The sequence below is a fragment of the Pelophylax lessonae genome (genome assembly GCF_965119305.1).
Source record: "Pelophylax lessonae genome assembly, chromosome: 1".
NCBI classification, from domain to species: Eukaryota; Metazoa; Chordata; class Amphibia; order Anura; family Ranidae; genus Pelophylax; species Pelophylax lessonae.
The window spans coordinates 687,827,588-687,847,741 of record NC_138768.1 but is presented as its reverse complement, the minus strand read 5'-3'; the positions used below and the strand labels follow the sequence as shown (position 1 = coordinate 687,847,741).

Sequence of the window (20,154 nt, the reverse complement as noted above, 5' to 3'; positions counted from 1 at the left end):
CAAACCTTGATATGAAAAGCAACCAATAAAATGCATACTCACAAAGGTACACAAGTATACAGCAAGTACATAGAAAGCTGACATGAGGTATTATTATTATACAGGATTTATATAGCGCCAACAGTTTGCGCAGCGCTTTACAATTTGAGGGAAGACAATACAGTTATAATACAGTTCAGAACAGGAGGAACTAGAGGGCTCTGCTCGTTAGAGCTTACAATAGAAATGAGGTAGAAGTGTTTCTGCATATGTGAGGCCACAGAAACACTTAGAGCTCCTATCTCATGTCATCCTATGTACTTTCTGTATACTTTTCAAATCAATAAATTCAGTTTTTACTTGGATAATGCACTAGGGGTTTGCGCCTTCCCCTTCTTTATCAAGTACTTTTTACTCAAAAGCCCTACAGTCCATCAATGAAATCAAAGCACCCAGCACATTGCTAAATACTAGGAGACCCATACAAGAGATAGGCCAGGAAGGCTTGCAGAATATCAACTAAAGCCAACCATAGATGGTTTGAATCCTGCTGAACCATCCAAGATTTGAACCAGACAAACTTTTCTGACTTATTCATATACAGACAGCAGTCTCTCAATCCTTTCTTTTATGCTTTGATGATTTTCATCTGCGCTTCTGAAGCAGCCTTGCTTAGTCAGAATGAAATTGAATGTACAGGCATACTTATATGGATATTGTATTAATAATTGTACATTTTGGATTCATTGTGGTTTTTGTGTTCTAGAAATTCTATGCACACAACACATGAGCATTCCTGAAGACGGGTGTAAACCTGAAATCTTGAAACGCATTGGCTGCCCCATTTCTTAATGCATTATATCTAGCTGACGTGGTTGTTGGTATTTTTTTTTACCTGCAGCCCAGTTTTCTTTATCTTTTCGTATTCAATTTTATTTTAATGGATTAATAAAAAATTATACGGTTTTATATATTCTGTGCCTCTATGGGGTTTGTCCATGGTGTCTATAATAGTCCCGAAATGTGGAGGGTTATCTCCAATTCTTAGTCAGGAAGGGGCAAATTCTGGAAATGTTGCAGAAGTTATGGCGGCAGGATGTAGCCAGTGCCTGGGGGCTGTAGGAGAGGTCAGAGTCTAGGCTAACCCCCAGCACATTGGCGTGTGGAGGGATCAATTGTTCTGTTGATCTCAATGGTAAGCTCAATTTTATAAAGATTGAGTTTGAGGAAGTGGTGCGTCATCCATCATAATATGTTGTTCAATAAGTTTATGGCACACTTCCCCTTTTCTTCCTGAAATAGGCTGGGCTTGCAAACAGGGTGTGTGTTTGCAGCAATTGTCCTGAATACATGGAGCAGAAAATAGAATTTTTGTAAGAACTTACCGTAAAATTATTTTCTCTGAGTCCTCTTGACAGTCAACGCCCGATGGTATTAGCCTTCACTATTGGGTAATGGCGCACTCTGCAGGAGCAGGCTAGGCAGATAATTATCAGGTTAATAAAAAAAAAAAAAAAAAGAACTTTTATACCTCAGCACGCCACTAGGGGGCCATCCCTCAGCCATTATCCTGAACCCAATCTGATATTACCTCAGTTTGTAGCAAGCAGTACCGGAAGGCAACAACCCCCAGATGCAAAAACCAGAGGGGCGGGGTCGGCGACTGTCAGAGGACTCAGAGAAAATAATTTTACGGTAAGTTCTTACAAAAATTCTATTTTCTCTTACGTCCTCTGACAGTCACCACCCGATGGTATTAGCCTTCACTAATGGAACGTCCCAAAGCAGTGCAGGTATGAGGGATGGGAAAGCAACGCAACCTGACCAGCGATAGAATAGGCCTGAACAATCTTCTGTCTGATCCACTTGGAAATAGTTGCCGTGGAGGCAGCCGATCCCTTCCGAGGTTCCTCAGGAAGAACAAATAGAAAATCAGACTGCCGAATCGACTCCGAGGTGGACAGGTAGACCTTGACCGCCCGGACCACATCCGGAGAATGCAAGGCAAACTCCCTAAGATGCTTGGGTTGTGCACCCAGCGAAGGTAACACGACATCCTCATTGAGGTGGAATGTGGAAAAGCACCTTGGGGAGAAAAGACTGATTCGGTCGCAGAACTACCTCATCTCTATGAAGTACCAGATAAGGAGAACGGCAGAGGACAAGGCCGCCAATTCCGACACTCTGCGAGCCGACGTGATAGCCACCAAAAAGGCAACCTTCTGTGACAACACAGACAGAGGAATCTCTCGGATGTCCTCGAAGGGAGGCTTTTGTAACACTGACAAAACCAAATTCAGATCCCAGGGAAGCAAGAGAGCTCCTCTCGGGGGAGACAAATGCCGCACTCCTTGAATGAGGGTGCGGACCAAAGAATGCAACGTCAAAAGGTCGTTGAAAAAAAAAAAAAAAAGACGGCCAAGGCCGACAACTGACCCTTGACAGTAGTCAGCGCCAGACGCTGATCCACGCCCTTCTGCAGGAAGGCCAAGACCTTTGCCACCAAGAAGGAACAAGGGTGAAAACCATGCACTTCGCACCAAGAGATATACGCTTTCCAGGTGCGGTGAGAAATCTTCCTTGAAGTGGCTTTGTGAGCCCGTAACAAGGTAGGGATGACTGCCTGAGGAAGACCTCTATCCCTCAGGACCTGGCTGTCAACAGCCATGCCATTAAAGTCAGAGACTATAAAGCAGGATGGAAGATAGGTCCTTGAGACAGAAGATCGCCTCGCAGCGGAAGCCGCCAGAGAGGTTCGACGACCATCTAAACGATGTCAGCGTACCAGGACCGCCAAGGCCACTAGAATGACTGACATCCGTTCTGACGCCAACCTGCAGAGGAACCTGGACAACAGTTGAATCAGAGGAAAGGCATACAGTAGCCGATAGCAATGCCAAGGCACCACCAACGCGTCTGCCAGAGGATCGCGAGTCCTGGCCACGAACCTTTCCACCTCTTTGTGGAGACGGGACGCAAACAGATCCACGTCCGGGGTCCCCCACCGGGCGCACAGGAGGTGAAACACCTCCGGATGTAGGTACCATTCCCCTTGGTCCAAAGTCTGGCGACTCAGACAGTCCGCCTGCCAGTGTTCCACACCCGGAATGTGAACGGCCGAGAAGGCTGGTACATGCGATTCGGCCCAGGATAGAATCTCGGCCACTTCCTTAGCCGCCCGGGCACTTCTGATGCCCCCTTGGTGATTGATATAAGCCACAGCCATAGCATTGGCCGTCTGTACCCGGACCGGACACCCCTGAAGCTGAGATGACCACCGGAACAGACAAAGCTTGATCGCTGGGAGCTCCAAGACGTTTAATCTGCAGCAAAGTCTCCCCCCCGCCGATCACGTCCCCTGGGCACAAAGCGTGCCCAGAACTCCTCCCCAGCCCGACAGGCTGGCATCCGTGGTGAAAATCATCCATATCAGAGGCCGGAAAGGCCTGCTACGTGGCAAGGACTGCGACCGGAGCCATCACAGGAGATCCGACCGCACCTGACGACTCAATGAAATCCTCCTTTCCAAGGACTGAGGCGTCCTGTCCCACCTGTCCAGGATCTCCGCTTGCAGAGACCTGGTGTGAAATTGAGCAAACGGAACTGCTTTGAAGGCCGAGACCATCAGGCCCAGAACCCGCATGCAGGTCCGCAAAGAGGAGAGATCGTTGTGCCTGAGAGCACTGATCTCCTCCCGCAGAGTCCCGAGTCCAGGACCATCCCTAGGTACTGAAGACGAGTTGAGGGAGTCAGTGCAGACTTCTGAAAATTGATGGTCCATCCAAACTCCTGTAGTGTCCGAACCGTCACGGCCAGATCGTTCGCCAAGGTCAAACATGAGGTCGACCATAACAAGAGGTCATCCAGGTAACAGAGGACCACAATGCCCCGTAAGCGCAGTAAAGCTAGAACTGGAGCCAACACCTTGGTGAAAACCCTGGGAGCTGAAGCGAGCCGAAAGGCAACGCCATGAACTGGTAGTGCTCCCCAGCCACCGCAAAGCGGCGATATCTCTGAAGATCCTCGGAAATAGGGATGTGGAGATACGCAGCCTTCAAGTCGAGGGCTGCCAGGAAGTCCCCAGGCCTCAATGAGGCCACCAACGACCTGATGGACTCCATCCTGAACTCCTGTACCCGCACAAAGTGGCTCAGAGACTTCAAAGCCAGAATCGGACGCACCTTGCCGTCTTTCCTGGGCACCGTGAACAGGTTGGAGTAAAACCCGCGAAACCTTTTCCGTGAGGGAACGGGTACAATGACTCCTTGGGCAAGCAGATCGTGCACTGCCCCCATGAGATCCCCAAGACAATCGGAGGATAGCTGGAGAATGGACGGGAAGAACCTGTCTGCGGGGCAAGACCGAAACTCGATCTTGTACCCTGAACGAATCAGTTTGTAAACCCACCTGTCCTGAATGCAGGACAACCAGGGTTCCTGCAAGGAAAGCAGATGTCCCCCCACCCCGACAACGGGTGAGGGCTTCCCTTCAAGAAGAGGTGGACTGGGCAGCCGAACCAGACTGACCGGCTTTTGGCTTACCCAATCCACGGCTTCTTGTGGCCACCGGGAAGTCGGAAGGGTCTACCCTTCTCCTGCAACCCAAAGGCACAAAAGCAATTATGTTGAGTCTTTCAGGGGGGCCCCCTCCGTGTGCAGGGGAACTTACCCTTGGTGACCTGGGGCAGCAAAGTACTCTTACCTCCCGTGAGCCCCTTAATCAACTCATCTAAAGTTTCCCCAAAAAGACGACCCCCCACATAGGGGATCTCAGACACCGTCTTTTTGGACGCATGGTCAACCGACCAGCTCTTTAACCAGGTAATGCGGTGGATCGCAATCCCCACCGCCGACAACCGGGCGACCAACAGAGCCTCGTTCAAGGCCGCGTCACACAGGAACATCGCAGTGTGGATGAGCTGATCCTGATGCGAAGCCCCTTGCACCATGTGCGCCTGAGAGGCCATCACTGAGGCAAACACAGATTTCAACAGGGAACCGGTGCCAGGGGGCCATCGGGCGGCGACTGTCAGAGGACAAACAGGGATCAGACTTCCTAAAGGACTCGGTGGCAGATAGGTAAACCCTGAATGCCCGGACCATATCCAACTAATGCAAGGCACTGAATGCCCGGACCATATCCAACTAATGCAAGGCAAAGTCCTTGGGATGATTGGGCTTCGCACAAAGCAAAGGTAAAATAACATCTTCATTGAAGTGGAAAGCAGATACCACCTTAGGGATAAAAGACTGATTGGGTCGTAGGACCCCCATTTCCCTATGAACAACCAGATAAGGCGAACGGCAAGACAGAGCCGCCATTGAGACACTCTGCGAGCAGAGAGGATAGCCACCAGAAAAGCAACTTCCTGAGACAACACAGGCAGAGCTATTTCTCTGACGTTCTCAAAAGGAGGGGCGTTGTCAAACGGACAAACCCAAAGTTAGGTCCCATGGAGGCAAGTAGCCTTCCGCGGGGAATCAGATAACGCACCCCTTGAACAAAAGTGTGAATCAAGGAGAAAAAAGTCGCCAAAGGACGCTGGAAGAAAAGATGGCTAAGGCCGACAACTGACCTTAGATCGTGCCCAGCGCCAAGCTCTGATCCACACCTTGCGGCAGGAAGGCCAAAACCCTCGCCACTGAAAAGGAGCGTGGATGAAATCCCTTGCGACTCACACCAGGCAATATATGCCTTCCAGGAACGATGGTACATCTGCCTGGAGGTAGACTTCCAAGCCTTCAGCAAGGTAGGAATGACAGAATCCGAGAGACCTCTGTCTCCCAACACCTGGCTTTCAACAGGCACGCCGTTAAAACCAGAGACTGTAAAGCAGGACGGAAGATCGGACTTTAAGACAGTAGCCGCCAGGGAGGCTCGATGACCATCCTTACGAGGTCTGTGTACCAAGACTGACGAAGCCAGTCTGGGCCCACCAGAATTACCAGCAACTGTTCCGAAGCTAACCCGCAGAGGAACCTGGACAACAGTTGAATCGGAGAGAAGGCATAAATCAGCCGATACCGGTGCCAGGGGACCACTAACGCTTCCGCGGCATCCGCCAGAGGATTGCAGATCCTGGCCACGAACCTTACCACCTTTTTTTGAGATGGGACACGAACATATCCACGTCCGGAGTCCCCTACTGGGCACACAGAAGAGGAAACACCTCCGGATGTAGGGATCAGTCCCCCTAAACCAAGGACTGATGACTCAGATAGTCCGTCTGCCGGTTTTCCACTCCCGGAATGTGAACAGCCAAAAATCGCTGAAACGTGCACCTCGGCCCAAGACAGGATCTCGGCCACTTCCTTGGCCGCCGGGGCACTCTTGGCGATTGATGTAAGCCACTGCCGTGGCGTTGTCCATTTGAACTCGAACTGGGCGACCGTGTAGCAAAGACGACCAATGAAACAAGCATAGCTTGATAGCTTGGAGCTTCAAGACATTTATCAGCAGGGAGGAGACCAAGCCGACCAAGTCCCCTGGGCACATAAGGTGACCAGAACTCCACCCCAGCCCCATAGGCTGGCATCCGTGGTGACTACTGTTCACAACAGAGTCAGAAAAGACTTGCCTTGAGTCAGAGTGGGTGATAGAAGCCACCACGACAGTTCTGTCCTCGTTAGGCGGCACAAGCATATCCTCCCGTCTAACGACTGAGGATCCTTGTACCACCTGCTTGCAGAGGTCTCGTGTGAAACCGAGCAAACGGGATGGCTTAGAAGGCCGAAACCTTCATTCCCAGAGACCGCATGCAGGCCCGTAGAGGAGAGATCGTTGTCCCTGAGGGACCTGAAGTGTTTCCTCCAGGAGAAAAAAATCTTCGCTGGAGCGGAGTCCAGGACCATCCCCAGGTAACTGAGACAAACTGACGGAGTCAGTGCCGACTTCTGGAAGTTGATGGTCCACCCGAACTCCTGAAGCGTCTGAACCATGACTGTTAGATCGCTCGACAGAGTGGCACACAAACTCGTCCTCAACAGGAGGTTGTCCAGATAACCAAGGACCGCAATCCCCCTCTTGCGCAGCAAAGCCAGCACCGGGATCCAAACTCCGGTGAATACCCTGGGAGCCGAAGATAGACCAAGGGTAATGAAACAAATTGAAAGTGGTCCTCTGCCACTGTGAAGCGGAGATACCGCTGATGACCTTCGTAGATAGGGATGTGCAGATACGCATCCTTCCAGTCGATGGAGGCCAGAAAAAACTCCTCGACTTGACAACGCCACCATTCGGAACCTCTGTACCTGCAAAAAGCGGTTCACTTGAGGTCCAGACTCAGGCGCACTTTGCCCTCTTTTTTGGGCAGGTTGGAATAGAACCCGTGAAACCTGTCCTGCTGAGGGACCAGTATAACTCCTTGGGCAAGAAGATCTTGAGATCTTACAAACAATCAGGAGACAGACGGAGATTTGATGGAAAGAACCTGTCTGCGGGGCGAGATCGAAACTCAATCTTGTACCCTGAGCGAATCAATTCGTGAACCCACCTGTCCCGGATTTGGGACAACCAGGGTTCCCGAAAGCAACGCAGAGGTCCCCCCACCCCTGAAACGGGTGAGGGCGTCCCTCCAGGCTGAGGAGGACTGGGCCGCTGCACCGGACTGACCGGCCTTGGACTTCCCAGACAATGGCTTCTTGTGACCGCCAGGGTAATTTTCCCTTAGAGGTTTGTCCCCACAGAGCCGATCTCCCACATAAGGGAGATCAGACACAGTCTTTTTGGGAACGTGGTCAGCCGACCAGCTTTTTTGCCAAATAATGCGGCGGTTTGCGACCCCAACAGCCGATAACCTTGCAACCAGAGGAGCCTCGTCCAGGGCCGCGTCACATAGTTACATCACGGCCTGGGTCATTTGATACACCAGGGCAAGGAGAGTCGGAGGGATCGACTCCGCCACTAAGGTGCGCCTAAGCACCTTGAACCATGCAGTGACCGTTTGTGAAAACTGCACAGAAGCAAACACAGGTTTGAGCAGAAAGCCCGCCACCAAAAACATGTGGCGGGAAAGCATCTCCACGTGCGGCGCGCCTATCCGCCGGCTCCGTGTCCGTGGCAACCAAAGCAGGCCGTGATCAGAAAACTGAGAGGGCATCAGCCGTTTAGAACAGTAAGTTCAGACAGCAGCAGATCAAACTTTGACGCCAAAGTCGCACATGCAGCAGATAAGGAGGCCATGGACGTTGTTTCAGGGTTGGCGAAGCAACAACCAGGTCTGTGGGGAAATTGCCATCCTGGGACTCAATTTTGAAAGCTAAAAATTTTTTTGGACACTGGACCTTTAAATCGGCGGATTCCGCAGTCTGCAACGCAAATCTGCACCGCCGCCGGAGTCCCTTTTAAATTATGTATAAACAGGAAAGGTACTGTTTTCAGGGGGAAATGTCCATAAAAACAGAAGAAAATAGCCCCACAGTGTAAACTACAAGAACCCTTCACGAACCGCTGCAGTCAAAAGGAAGTGATCTGCAACCACTAGACACCGATTGAACCCACAGCAATATGGATGCCTAAGAAATGTAATGGAACAGAAGCACTCGCAAAATGGCTGCCACCCTTATTAGGCAGCCGTCCACAGTCAAGATGGTGCCCGAACCGGCGCCAAATGCTTAGAAAACGGCTGCTGACCTCACCCAAAATGGCGGCAGAGTCGAACGGCGCCAAAATTCAGGACACCCAGGAGCTGGCCACCACGGGGATCCCTCAGAGACACCCCCAGGACAAGGTAATAAGCCCCCACCAGGCAGTGTTCACCGCAGAGCGCCCCCAAAGGGCCAGGGAGGCAAGAGCCATCCATATCGGCCAGGGGGGGGGGGGACACTACAGAGAGCTTAATTTTTGCCTTCCCCTAGGAGTGGGCCCACATGACTCCACCACAGGCGACTGTCCCAGGGACACGGGGGGGGGGGGATGTTAGCATCACTCACCATACCACGGACTGCGGGAACACGAAACACCTCCCACCCTAAGTGGGGGTGCCCCCAGGAGGGGCTGCTGCAACACAGGGTGTCCCGGAGTTCAGACATCCCAGTGAAGAGGCTATCCGCAGGCTCGTCCCTGTCCACCGTTGTGGCGAGGCCTGGGCGTACCAATAACCTGAACACGCTCGCTGGCACGTTGGGACTCCATAAGGATCTAGATTATCCAGTGCGAGGCCCAGCTCTGCTGTCACTTGTAGTCCTCCAGGAGGATCCCCCTGACTAACCAGCAATAGTGAGTGAGAAAATAAAAGAAAAAACATTTTCCAAAGAAAATAAAAAACTGAGACAAGGCGTCCCAGCAGGGTACCCTAGTCCTACTCCTGAGCTAGGCAGCAAGAAACTGAAGAGCAGCACCAAGTGGCTGATGGGTAATGTCTGAGGGACAGACCCCTAGAGGTGTGTTTGTGTAAAGCTTATGTTGTTAACCTTTTCACTACCTAGCCTGCTCCTGCAGAGAGGGCACATTACCCAATGGTGAAGGAATACTAAACGGGCTGCGACTGTCAGAGGACGTAAGAGAAAAGACAGCTTGTGCCTATGCCTAAGTTGACATTGTTCACTGTTTACCTGTAGCAACTGACATCACCAATATCTATCTGCCTCAGTCCTCTTCACCTCACAAGCAGGCACACAATGGTAAGCACCAGCTTTGCACTGCATTCAATTGCATAGCTCTATCTCTGTGCTCAGAAAACTACCCAAAAGAGGAAGAGGAGGTGCTTGCAAATATCAAAATCCCTTTATGGGTAAATGTCAGTCTGGAGAAGTAGACAATCTTTGGAGCTGAAATCCATAAATAGTATGAAAAGGGCAGACCAGGTACAGACAAGTTAAACAGGAAAGTGCTAGATGATGCTGGACATCCTCCAGGTCAGAAATGATGTAGGCATTCCTTAACTTGCGGCTGCTTCTAATGTACACTGTGAGAAGCTCACAGTATGCAGTGAAATCAGAGTAAGCAATTTTGGTACTGGAAAGGAGCAACTATTCAAGACTTAAAGTAAGGCTAGAGTTTAGCTTTACAGATTTGTTTCTTGGTCTACAGTGTTCCAGATTGCATTTTGTATTATTGTGTTTCATTTAGTCAATAAATTGTAGATAATTTCAAATTAACAATGGTTGCTGACAACTGTACTGGCTACTACAATAATCAAAGGCCAGCATTCAACCCCCAGGAACACACTGTTCAGACATCTGAGCATGTGAAAGTGTTTGCACACGCCTCAGTCTGCATAGGAAAAAGTCTATCCACAAAAATTATTGGCAGAGAAGCATGTGCAAACTTACATCATATTGGTCCATGTTTTTTGAATCAGATGTTCAAAGAGTTGAGCAAACATCTGTTTTTATTTGCACACGCAAACATTTGTTGTATTTTTTTTTCTTTTAGTAAACTGGACAGACTGTCTGAGACTACAAATTTTAAAGTCCCTAATATACAAGGTCCTGTCCAGTGCTTGCGCCTTAATAGTGATACTAGTCTTACTGACATATACACACTTTCAATTAGAAGACAAATACCTGGTTCAATATACAGAATTATATTCACAGCAAAAAATGTTTAAAATTCATGCACAGTCTTTACTTTAAGATTTCAATTATCTGTAGCACATCAAGTGAGTCGAACGCATATTGAAATATGCTCACTCTTCAGTTAATCATCTCACTTGAGACATATAGAGCTGTATTCCATGGCACATCAGAAAAACTATTATTTTCTCTCTTAGGGCCTTGTATGAAGAGCTCCCACCAATCTGGGTTAATAACACTAAAAGATCTTGCAAACAATAGGTATATGAAATTCTGTTATGAATAACAGTTATGTAAGATGTGACAAATTTCAAATAACATTCTTCATTTTGCATTCCAAGCATGGAAGATATTGCCTTCGAAGCGGTTTCTATGTAGTTTTGTGGTTTTCATATTTGAACAGTCTCTCGGTACACTTCACTCACTTCCACTGTCTGACTCAAGAGAAGACTTGTCTTCATTTTCCAGGTTTTCTTCCTCTTTATTGTCTTTCTCTGAAAGATCTTTCTCGCTTTTAGGAAGTGAATCACTGACAGAAAATTTGCGCATTTTAATATTTGGCAGCTTCTTCAGATCCAAATCCCATTCTCTGAAAAGTGCAATGAGACGGAACAAAAGGGAAGGGGAGGAAAAAAAAAAAGTTGGTTAATTTATCAGAACCACACAGAGCTGCCCTGAGGAATTCTAGAAAATGGTTCATCAATCAAACATACCTTCAGTGCCTAAAACTGTACAAGAGGCTGAAGCAGCACAGTCATTTATAAATCATGTAAAGCACAAGTACATAACACGTATCCCCATTATTGAAATGTATCTTTGTATAGGAAATAAAATGGTAATATTTTACTACCTTAGTTGGACGCTACTGAGAAAAGTAAAGTTCAGGCTGAGTACAAATACTAAGCTGTCCATAAGCAGTAGGATTTTTTTTTTTATATTTGATCTGTCAGATCAACTAATTTTGCCACCGACCATTCAATTTAAATACATATCCCTATAATAATAATATCCCTACACAACTCAGCTATTAGTAAAGTCAGTTAGTCAGATAAAATCTGTAATACTGTGGGAACCCAGGTAAATAGCCAATCTGATAAGTGAAAAACTGCTTCAAAAAGGTAACCAAAAGCAACTAATTTCAGTTTCAGGGCATTGCCAAAGCACTTTGTGCTTTTGTGTCAATCAGTTTGAAGACACTTCTGATATTATTCAGGATTCATTGATGCATTTCACTTGCAGTTGACTCCTAATCCGCACTTAACATTCTTTAAATTTCTTTCTTTTTTTTTTTTAAATAAAGATGGAAAAAAAAGTTTCAGGAGCGGCACATCACACAAAACCCATACGTAAAGAGTGGAAGCAGCCTCAGCCTAGACCCTGTCCAGGCCACACCTCCAACATGTTTCACTCCATCCATGGGGCTTAGTCAGGCATGACAGAGCCCAGTGGGCAGGGTAAAACATGTCAGGGGTGTGACCTGGACAGAGTCTAGGCCAAAGCTGCTTTTACTCTTTACATGTGGGTTTTTTTTGTTTTTAAGATTTTTATTCTAAATTTTTCAAAATACAGGAAACAGTAAACAGAGCAAGAGAAACAGATCACATAACGTACAGTTTCATTCAACTAAATCATCATAATTGGATGGATCTATAAAAGAGGGAGGGGGGATAACTAGGGAAACCAGGGGTACATGTGGGTTTTGTGTGATGTATGGCTCCTGGGGCTTCTTTTCCTACCTCCCTGACTCCTATGAAGCCAAGATGAGCTCTTTCCCTGCCTGCACTCACAGCAGTTGTCAGAATTTAAGAACCTACTAAAGCCTGAAGCTGCCCCCTAATTTTTTTGCATGGGTTTTTTTTATTCCCAAAGACAAAATTCAAAACTCATTTAAAGCAAACAAAAACCTGCTAACACAGGCCCTTAATGTTGTTAGAAATGTGAAAGAAGAATCATCACCAGTAACTAATGACTGGTGCCTAAAGGCATCAAGACAGACCAAAATGAGCCACTAATGCTACCCAGGTAATAATACAACTGGGCAAAGTCCAGTTCAAAGCCTTTACCTATTCTGTGGCTGCAGCATCAAACCAAGGAACAGTTGGAGACAACACAGAAGGACAAAGGGTAGGGCTAGAGGAGCAAGAAGTACCTGTAGTTCCCGCTTTGAAGAGTTTCACTAGTGGCACAATGGTCACTTAATTCAAATATCAATTAAATGTACATTCTAGACTGTAAAACTGCTTGAAATGTAAAAATAATTTACAATAAAAAATATTAATGTTAATCTATGATATCAAAAGAATCATAAAACGTGGTAATCAATGGTTAATGGTTATTCGCTTTAACCAACAAGACCACTGCCACATGGAAATGTCATTTTATAGACAAAAATAACGATTGTTCCAATAATTATGTAACTGGATGTAATGGAATTCCATATTTTTAAATGTCAGTTTTTCCGCAATATGCCATAATGACCTCTGTTTGCAAGTGAAAGAATACATTTAATGGAAGAAGTCTTCTGTGTTTATATTTTGAAAGTCCAAAAGAGAACCATAACCATTTCTATATTTCAGTATTCTTTAATCTGTGAAATGTCAGGACCTCTACTTCACGGGCCAGAAATAATCAACATTAACAAGCAAGGTATTGTGACTTCCTCTCTTTGCACACCCCTTTCAAGGATCTGCAAAGCCATTTAGTGACTGTGGGTGTTATCAATGTATTGGGCTAAATAAGGAATCAAAATTGTGCCTTTACCCAACAATAAATGAATGAGTTTACAAGGGCAAGGCTGCAGGGAGAGATACTGAAGGAAGGACACCAAGATGTATATATTTCTACCATTGTACTACTATCATAGAACAAATGTAACATTTGCCTACTGTACCATACATGTCTCTGTCATATTCTGAAGGACAAGAGGTATACATATGTCATCTGTGCATGACACACAATCTCGAAAGGTGAATCACTGCACTGGGAATGTTCATTAATGCACAGAATGCTAACCCGGGTTTAATACAGGACCCATTATATTGTAGATTTATAAAGTTCTGAAAAACAGTACAAAGGAAAATTCACACTTATAATACAGTTACAGCTAATATATTATGGTAGATTTCCAATAACATTTAAGCATAGAAACCAACTGGGTTCATAAATCAAACCTGTAGCCATATGCATCTTGTTTATTGCATATGGCTACAGGTTTGATTTATGAACCCAGTTGGTTTCTATGCTTAAATGTATTACTATGTTGATTATGGCCTTCTCAATCAGGTAAATGTAAAGATTCGGAATTAATTTACTTGGCACCATGTGAGATAAGCATGTAACACATGAATAGTTAATCTGAAGTAATGCTACATAGGGGTGTTTGATGCTGTAAGGCAGAGCTAAAATATTTAACCACTTTAAGACCGGAGGATTTGGCTGCTCAAAGACCAGGCCCTATTTTGCGATCCGCACTGCGTGATTTTAACGGACAATTGCGCGGTTGTGCGATGCTGTACCCAAACTAAATTGACGTAATTTTTTCCCCACAAACAGAGCTTTCTTTTGGTGGTATTTGATCACCTGTGCAATTGTTTGCGCTATAAACAAAAAGAGAGCGACCATTTTGAAAAAATAATATTTTTCACATTTTTTTAATATAAAATTCTCAAAAAAAAATATGTAAAAATCAAAATTTACCATTTTAGGCCAATTTGTTTTCTGCTACATATTTTTGGTTAAAAAAAAAAAAAAAAAAAAAAAAAATCGCAATAAGCGCATTTTCATTGGTTTGCGCAAAAGTTATTGCGTTTACTAACTACGGGAAAGATTTATGTCATTGTTTTTTTTTTTTTACTAGCAATGGCGGCGATCTGCGATTTTTTTTGGGGGGGACTGCGACATTGCGGTGGACAGATCGGACCCCTGACATTTCTGACACTTTTGGGGGTACCAGTGACATTACTACAGTAATCAGTGCTAAAAATATGCACTGTTACTGTAAAAATGACAGGGGTTAACATTACTGGTGATCAGTGGGTTAAGTGTGTTCCTAGGGGCGTGATTCTAACTGGGGCATGGCTTGTGAAGTAATCACAGAGACATACGATCCTATATAGCAGGATCACATAGCCTCTATGATCACTTTAGGGAGAATGACAGACTGCTGTGTTTACATCAGCCGTCTGTCCTCTCTCAGCTGCGTGAGAACGCGAGTGGCCGGCGGCCATCGGAGCCGCCAGGCACACGCGCTGGCTCCCCAGCTGACGAGCGGGGGCGCGCCTCTGGCGGCGTGCGATCGCCCTCTAGCTCCACCCAGGCGAGCGCCGTACATGTACGGCGCTTTGCCTGGGAGCGCCAGACTGCCGCCGTACAACTGCGGCGGCTGGTGCGGAAGTGGTTAAAGGAATAATGTAAATTCAGAAGGGTTAGTAGAGGGGGACCATATGAATTGAAAAGACATTGAACAGAGAGGAATCATATAAATATGGAAGAATTCAAAGATCATGTGCAAAGGAGAAGATGTGTGGAAGAGGAAAATGTATTTATTTTTATAGTTCATGGAGAACGCTTTTGGGAAGACTATCTATTTTACATGGGAGGACTGAACGGCAAGTGACGTGAGATAGCACAAGCAGTAATGTATGTGTTGCAATAATGCTTTTAGATTTTATTTTTTTTTTTTTATCACCACCCAGCTTACCACATCTGATTTGCTAACTGACTACATCTTATTCTCACTCTACCTCCAGCTAAGAGCAACATATGGCTCCAAGCCCTCAGGGAAGGCAGCATTTTCACTGTGTAGGTAATGTGATGCACCTGCTTTCATGGGGATTCGTTGTAGAATTTACCTCATTTACTAAAAAGGCTAAAATCATTCCTGTTTTTTTTTTTAATCAGATCATTTTTATTAAAGAAGAAATTAACACTACAACAAGATAGGTACAATAGTCAAAACCCAAACGCACATATACAGTGCCTTGCGAAAGTATTCGGCCCCCTTGAACTTTTCAACCTTTTGCCACATTTCAGGCTTCAAACATAAAGATATAAAACTGTAATTTTTTGTGAAGAATCAACAAGTGGGACACAATCATGAAGTGGAACGAAATTTATTGGATATTTCAAACTTTTTTAACAAATAAAAAACTGAAAAGTTGGGCGTGCAAAATTATTCAGCCCCCTTAAGTTAATACTTTGTAGCGCCACCTTTTGCTGCGATTACAGCTGTAAGTAGCTTGGGGTATGTCTCTATCAGTTTTGCACATCGAGAGACTGAAATTTTTGCCCATCCCTCCTTGCAAAACCGCTCAAGCTCAGTGAGGTTGGATGGAGAGCGTTTGTGAACAGCAGTTTTCAGTTCTTTCCACAGATTCTCGATTGGATTCAGGTCTGGACTTTGACTTGGCCATTTTAACACCTGGATATGTTTATTTGTGAACCATTCCATTGTAGATTTTGCTTTATGTTTTGGATCATTGTCTTGTTGGAAGACAAATCTCCATCCCAATCTCAGGTCTTTTGCAGACTCCATCAGGTTTTCTTCCAGAATGGTCCTGTATTTGGCTCCATCCATCTTCCCATCAATTTTAACCATCTTCCCTGTCCCTGCTGAAGAAAAGCAGGACCAAACCATGATGCTGCCACCACCATGTTTGACAGTGGGGATGGTGTGTTCAGGGTGATGAGCTGTGTTGCTTTTACGCCAAACATAATGTTTTGCATTGTTGCCAAAAAATGGAATTTTTTAAAATCTTACCTGTAAAATTCCTTTCTCTGAGTCCTCCGACAGTCGCCGCCACCTCTAAGTCATCACTGTTGGGTATTGACTTCCCATCCGCAGGAGTAGCTAGGCATATAGACTTAGTCAAAAGACAAAAGGCATTAGCATATACACACCCATGGGGGCTGTCCCATCTGGTCAATACCCCCGCTGCATCACCACTCCCAACTCAGTTTGGTAGCATAGCAGTAGGTAATAAGAACCCCAAAAGAGGGGCGGGGGCGGGGGCGGCGACTGTCGGAGGACTCGGAGGACAGGTAAGATTTTAGAAAAATTCAGTTTTCTCTTACGTCCTCCGACAGTCGCCGCCACCTCTAAGTCATCAGTGTTGGGATGTCCCAAAGCAGTATCGACATGAGGGGTGGGAGACGCAACCGTAGAAAAGGTAACGCAGTACCCACACCAGAGAAAGGAATCTTACATGCACTGTAAGAGAACCAACTGGGCAACAGAAAAAATAATGCTCAACAGGAGCAACAGCCCAGGAAAGCAAATGCCAACAGCCAGGGACCCAGAAAAAAACACAAGGGTCCATCATGGCACTGCCGCACTGAGAACCTTGTGGCCAAAGGAAGCATCAGCCGATGCCCGAACGTCTACTTTGTATTATTTTAAAAAAGTGTGCACCGACGACCAAGTCGCAGCCTTGCACACCTGGGCCACCGAGGCCCGATGCCAATAGGCCCAGGACGCACTCACTCATCTGGTAGAGTGCGCCTTAACAGGGAAGGGTGGAACCCGTTCCTTCAAGGCGTAAAGCCTGTTCAATGGTCTGTCTGATCCATTTGGCAATAGTGGCTGCAGAAGCAGCCATGCCCTTCCGAGGTCCCTCAGGAAGGACAAAGAGGGAATCCGTCTTCCGAAAGGACTCCGTAGACGACATGTAAACCCTGATCGCCCTGACAACATCCAAGGAATGCAGAGCAACCTCCTTAGGATGTTTAGGCTTCGTACAAAGCGGAGGCAGGACAATGTCCTCATTAACGTGGAACTCAGGGACCACCTTAGGAAGAAAGGAGGGATGCGGACGCAAAACCACCTTATCCCGGTGAATCACCAAGTACGAAGAACGGCAAGACAACGCTGCCAGTTCAGACACCCTGCGAGCCGAAGTGATTGCCACCAAAAAGGCAACCTTCTTAGACAGCAGAGGCAACGATATTTCCCAAATGTTTTCAAAGGGAGCACGCTGTAAGACGGACAGAACCAAGTTCAAGTCCCATGGAGGTAAAGGCTCCTTCCTGGGAGGAGCCAAATGTCGCACACCTTGAATGAAGGTGCGAACCAGAGAGTGAGACGCCACAGGGCGTTGAAAAAGAATAGCCAGTGCGGACACCTGGCCCTTGATCGTGGCCAGCGCCAGGCGCTGGTCCACCCCAGACTGGAGGAAGGCCAACACTCTGGACACCTAGTACGAGCGAGGGGAGAACCCCCTGGACTCACACCAGGCGAAATAAGCCTTCCAGGTACGGTAATAGATTTTACCAGAGGAGGTCTTTCTAGCCTTGACAAGGGTAGGGATGACCTCAGAAGAGAGACCCCTGTCCTTCAGGACCTGGGTTTCAACAGCCAGGCCGTTAAAGCCAGCGACTGTAAAGCAGGATGGAAGATTGGACCCTGAGAAGGAGATCTTCCCGCAGAGGCAGACGCCACTGCCAGGTGAACAACGTCGGCGTACCAGGACCAGCGTGGCCAGTCCGGAGCCACCAGAATCACCAGGTGCGGTTCCGAGACCAATCTGCGGAGGAACCGGGCTAGTAACTGAATCGGAGGAAAGGCATACGTCAGACGATACTGATGCCAAGGGGCTACCAACGCATCCGAGGCGTACGCCAACGGATCGCGCGTTCTTGCCACAAACCTTTCCACCTTTTGATTTAGCCGGGATGCGAACAGATCCATATCCGGGGATCCCCACCTCGCACACAGCATTTGAAAGACCTCCGGGTGTAGGGATCATTCCCCCTGGTCCAGGGTCTGGCGGCTCAGATAGTCGGCCTGCCAATTCTCCACACCCGGAATGTGAACTGCCGAGATCGCCGGGACATGAGCCTCGGCCCAAGACAGAATGTCGGTCACCTCCCGGGCCGCCCCAGGCACACCTGGTGCCCCCTTGGTGGTTGATGTAGGCCACCGCGGTAGCATTGTCCGTCTGTACCCGGACAGGACGGCCCCCGAAGACGGCCCAACCACTGGAAGAGACAGAGTTTTATCGCTCGCAATTCCAGCACATTTATCGGGAGGGAGGACTCTTCCTCCGACCAAGTGCCCTGGGCAGACAGGTTGCCCAGAACTCCACCCCAGCCTGACAGGCTGGCATCCGTGGTGATCACCGTCCACACCAACGGACGGAAGGACTTGCCTTCCGCCACCGACGGGGACTGGAGCCACCATAGAAGAGCCAATCTGGTCTGACGACTCAAGGAGACACACAGATCCAGGGACTGAGGCAGTCTGTCCCATCTGGCCAGGATCTCCCCTTGGAGAGCCTGCGTGTGGAACTGAGCAAAGGGTATTGCCTCGAAGGCCGATACCATCAACCCCAGGGCCCGCATACAGGTCCTGAGTGACGAGGACGGGTTGTCCCTGAGGGACCTGAGCTCGTCCTGCAAAGTCCAGAACTTGTCCTCCGGCAAGAACACCTTTGCCTGAGCAGAGTCCAGAATCAAGGGAAGACGAAGCGATGGAGACAACTTTGATTTTTGAATGTTGATGGTCCACCCGAATTCCTGCAGCGTCTGTACCGTGGTGGACAGATCGCGCACTAGGTCCTGGCTGGCACGTGATCTCAGAAGTAGATCGTCCAGGTAACCCAAGAACCGGTGCCAACACTTTGGTAAACACCCTTGGTGCCGAAGCGAGACCGAAAGGTAACGCCACAAACTGGTAGTGGTCCTCTGCGATAGCTCCGCTGATGACCCTCGAAAATGGGGATGTGCAGGTACACATCTTTTAAATCTATCGAGGCCAGGAATTCCCCTGGACTCAAGGAGGCCACCACCGACCGGATAGATTCCATCCGGAACTTCCGAACACGCACAAATCGGTTGAGCGCTTTTAGGTCCAGAATAGGACGCACTTTGCCCTCCTTTCTGGGCACAGTGAACAGATTCGAATAAAACCCCCGAAACCTGTCCCGATGAGGCACCGGGACAATCATGCCCTGAGCAAGCAGGTCCTGCACCGCTTGATGCAAGTCCTGCAGACGCCCCGGAAGCAGATGGAGATTGGAGGGAAAGAATCTGTCCGCCGGCCGGGAAAGAAATTCGATCTTGTATCCCGATCGAACGATTTCCAGAACCCACCTGTCCGATATCCGGAGCAACCAAGGTTGGAGGAAACCGCGCAAACGTCCCCCCACCCCTGAAACGGGTGAGGGCGCCCCTTCAGGCAGAGGTGGATTGACCCACCGCGCCAGCATTGCCGGACTTCTGACTTCTTCAGCCATATCAGTCGCCGGTTAAGCACCGCGACACTAGAGAGGCGAGCCACTAAGGGGGCCTCATTCAAGGCCGCATCACACAAATACATGACTCCTTGGTGGATCTGATCCACCATTTCCAGCCGGGCAGGCGGAACACCATCAGACACGAGATTGCTCCTAAGCATCTTAGTCCAATCAGCCACCGCCTGAGCCACCAGGACGCGAATACGGGTTTGAGCAACGAACCCGCCACCGTATAGGAATGGCGAGCTAGAGACTCCAACCGCTGGTCCGTGGGATCCCGGAAAACCGGGGTATCCTCAGTAGGAACCAAGGTAGCCTTGTTTAACACGGCCACAGTGTGATCTACCTGTGGAGGCACACACCATCGCGATTCCGTAGCCGGTGCAAAAGGATAAAGCAATTTGAACCGACTAGGTACCAGGAATGGATGT

General features: G+C 47.8%; 1 protein-coding gene across 1 annotated transcript in view; it reads right to left on the bottom strand.

Moving 5' to 3' along the window:
• Nucleotides 1–10,481: 10,481 nt before the first annotated feature.
• The window catches only part of TMA16 (translation machinery associated 16 homolog), a gene marked incomplete at its 5' end in the record, with an annotated part of 113,646 nt that continues 103,973 nt past the window's right edge, over nt 10,482–20,154 (bottom strand). The window contains one exon of the mRNA XM_082249123.1: nt 10,482–11,082. Within this exon, the coding sequence (XP_082105249.1) occupies nt 10,911–11,082 (172 nt within the window). The 3' untranslated portion in view covers nt 10,482–10,910. The remainder of the gene's footprint in view (nt 11,083–20,154) is intronic.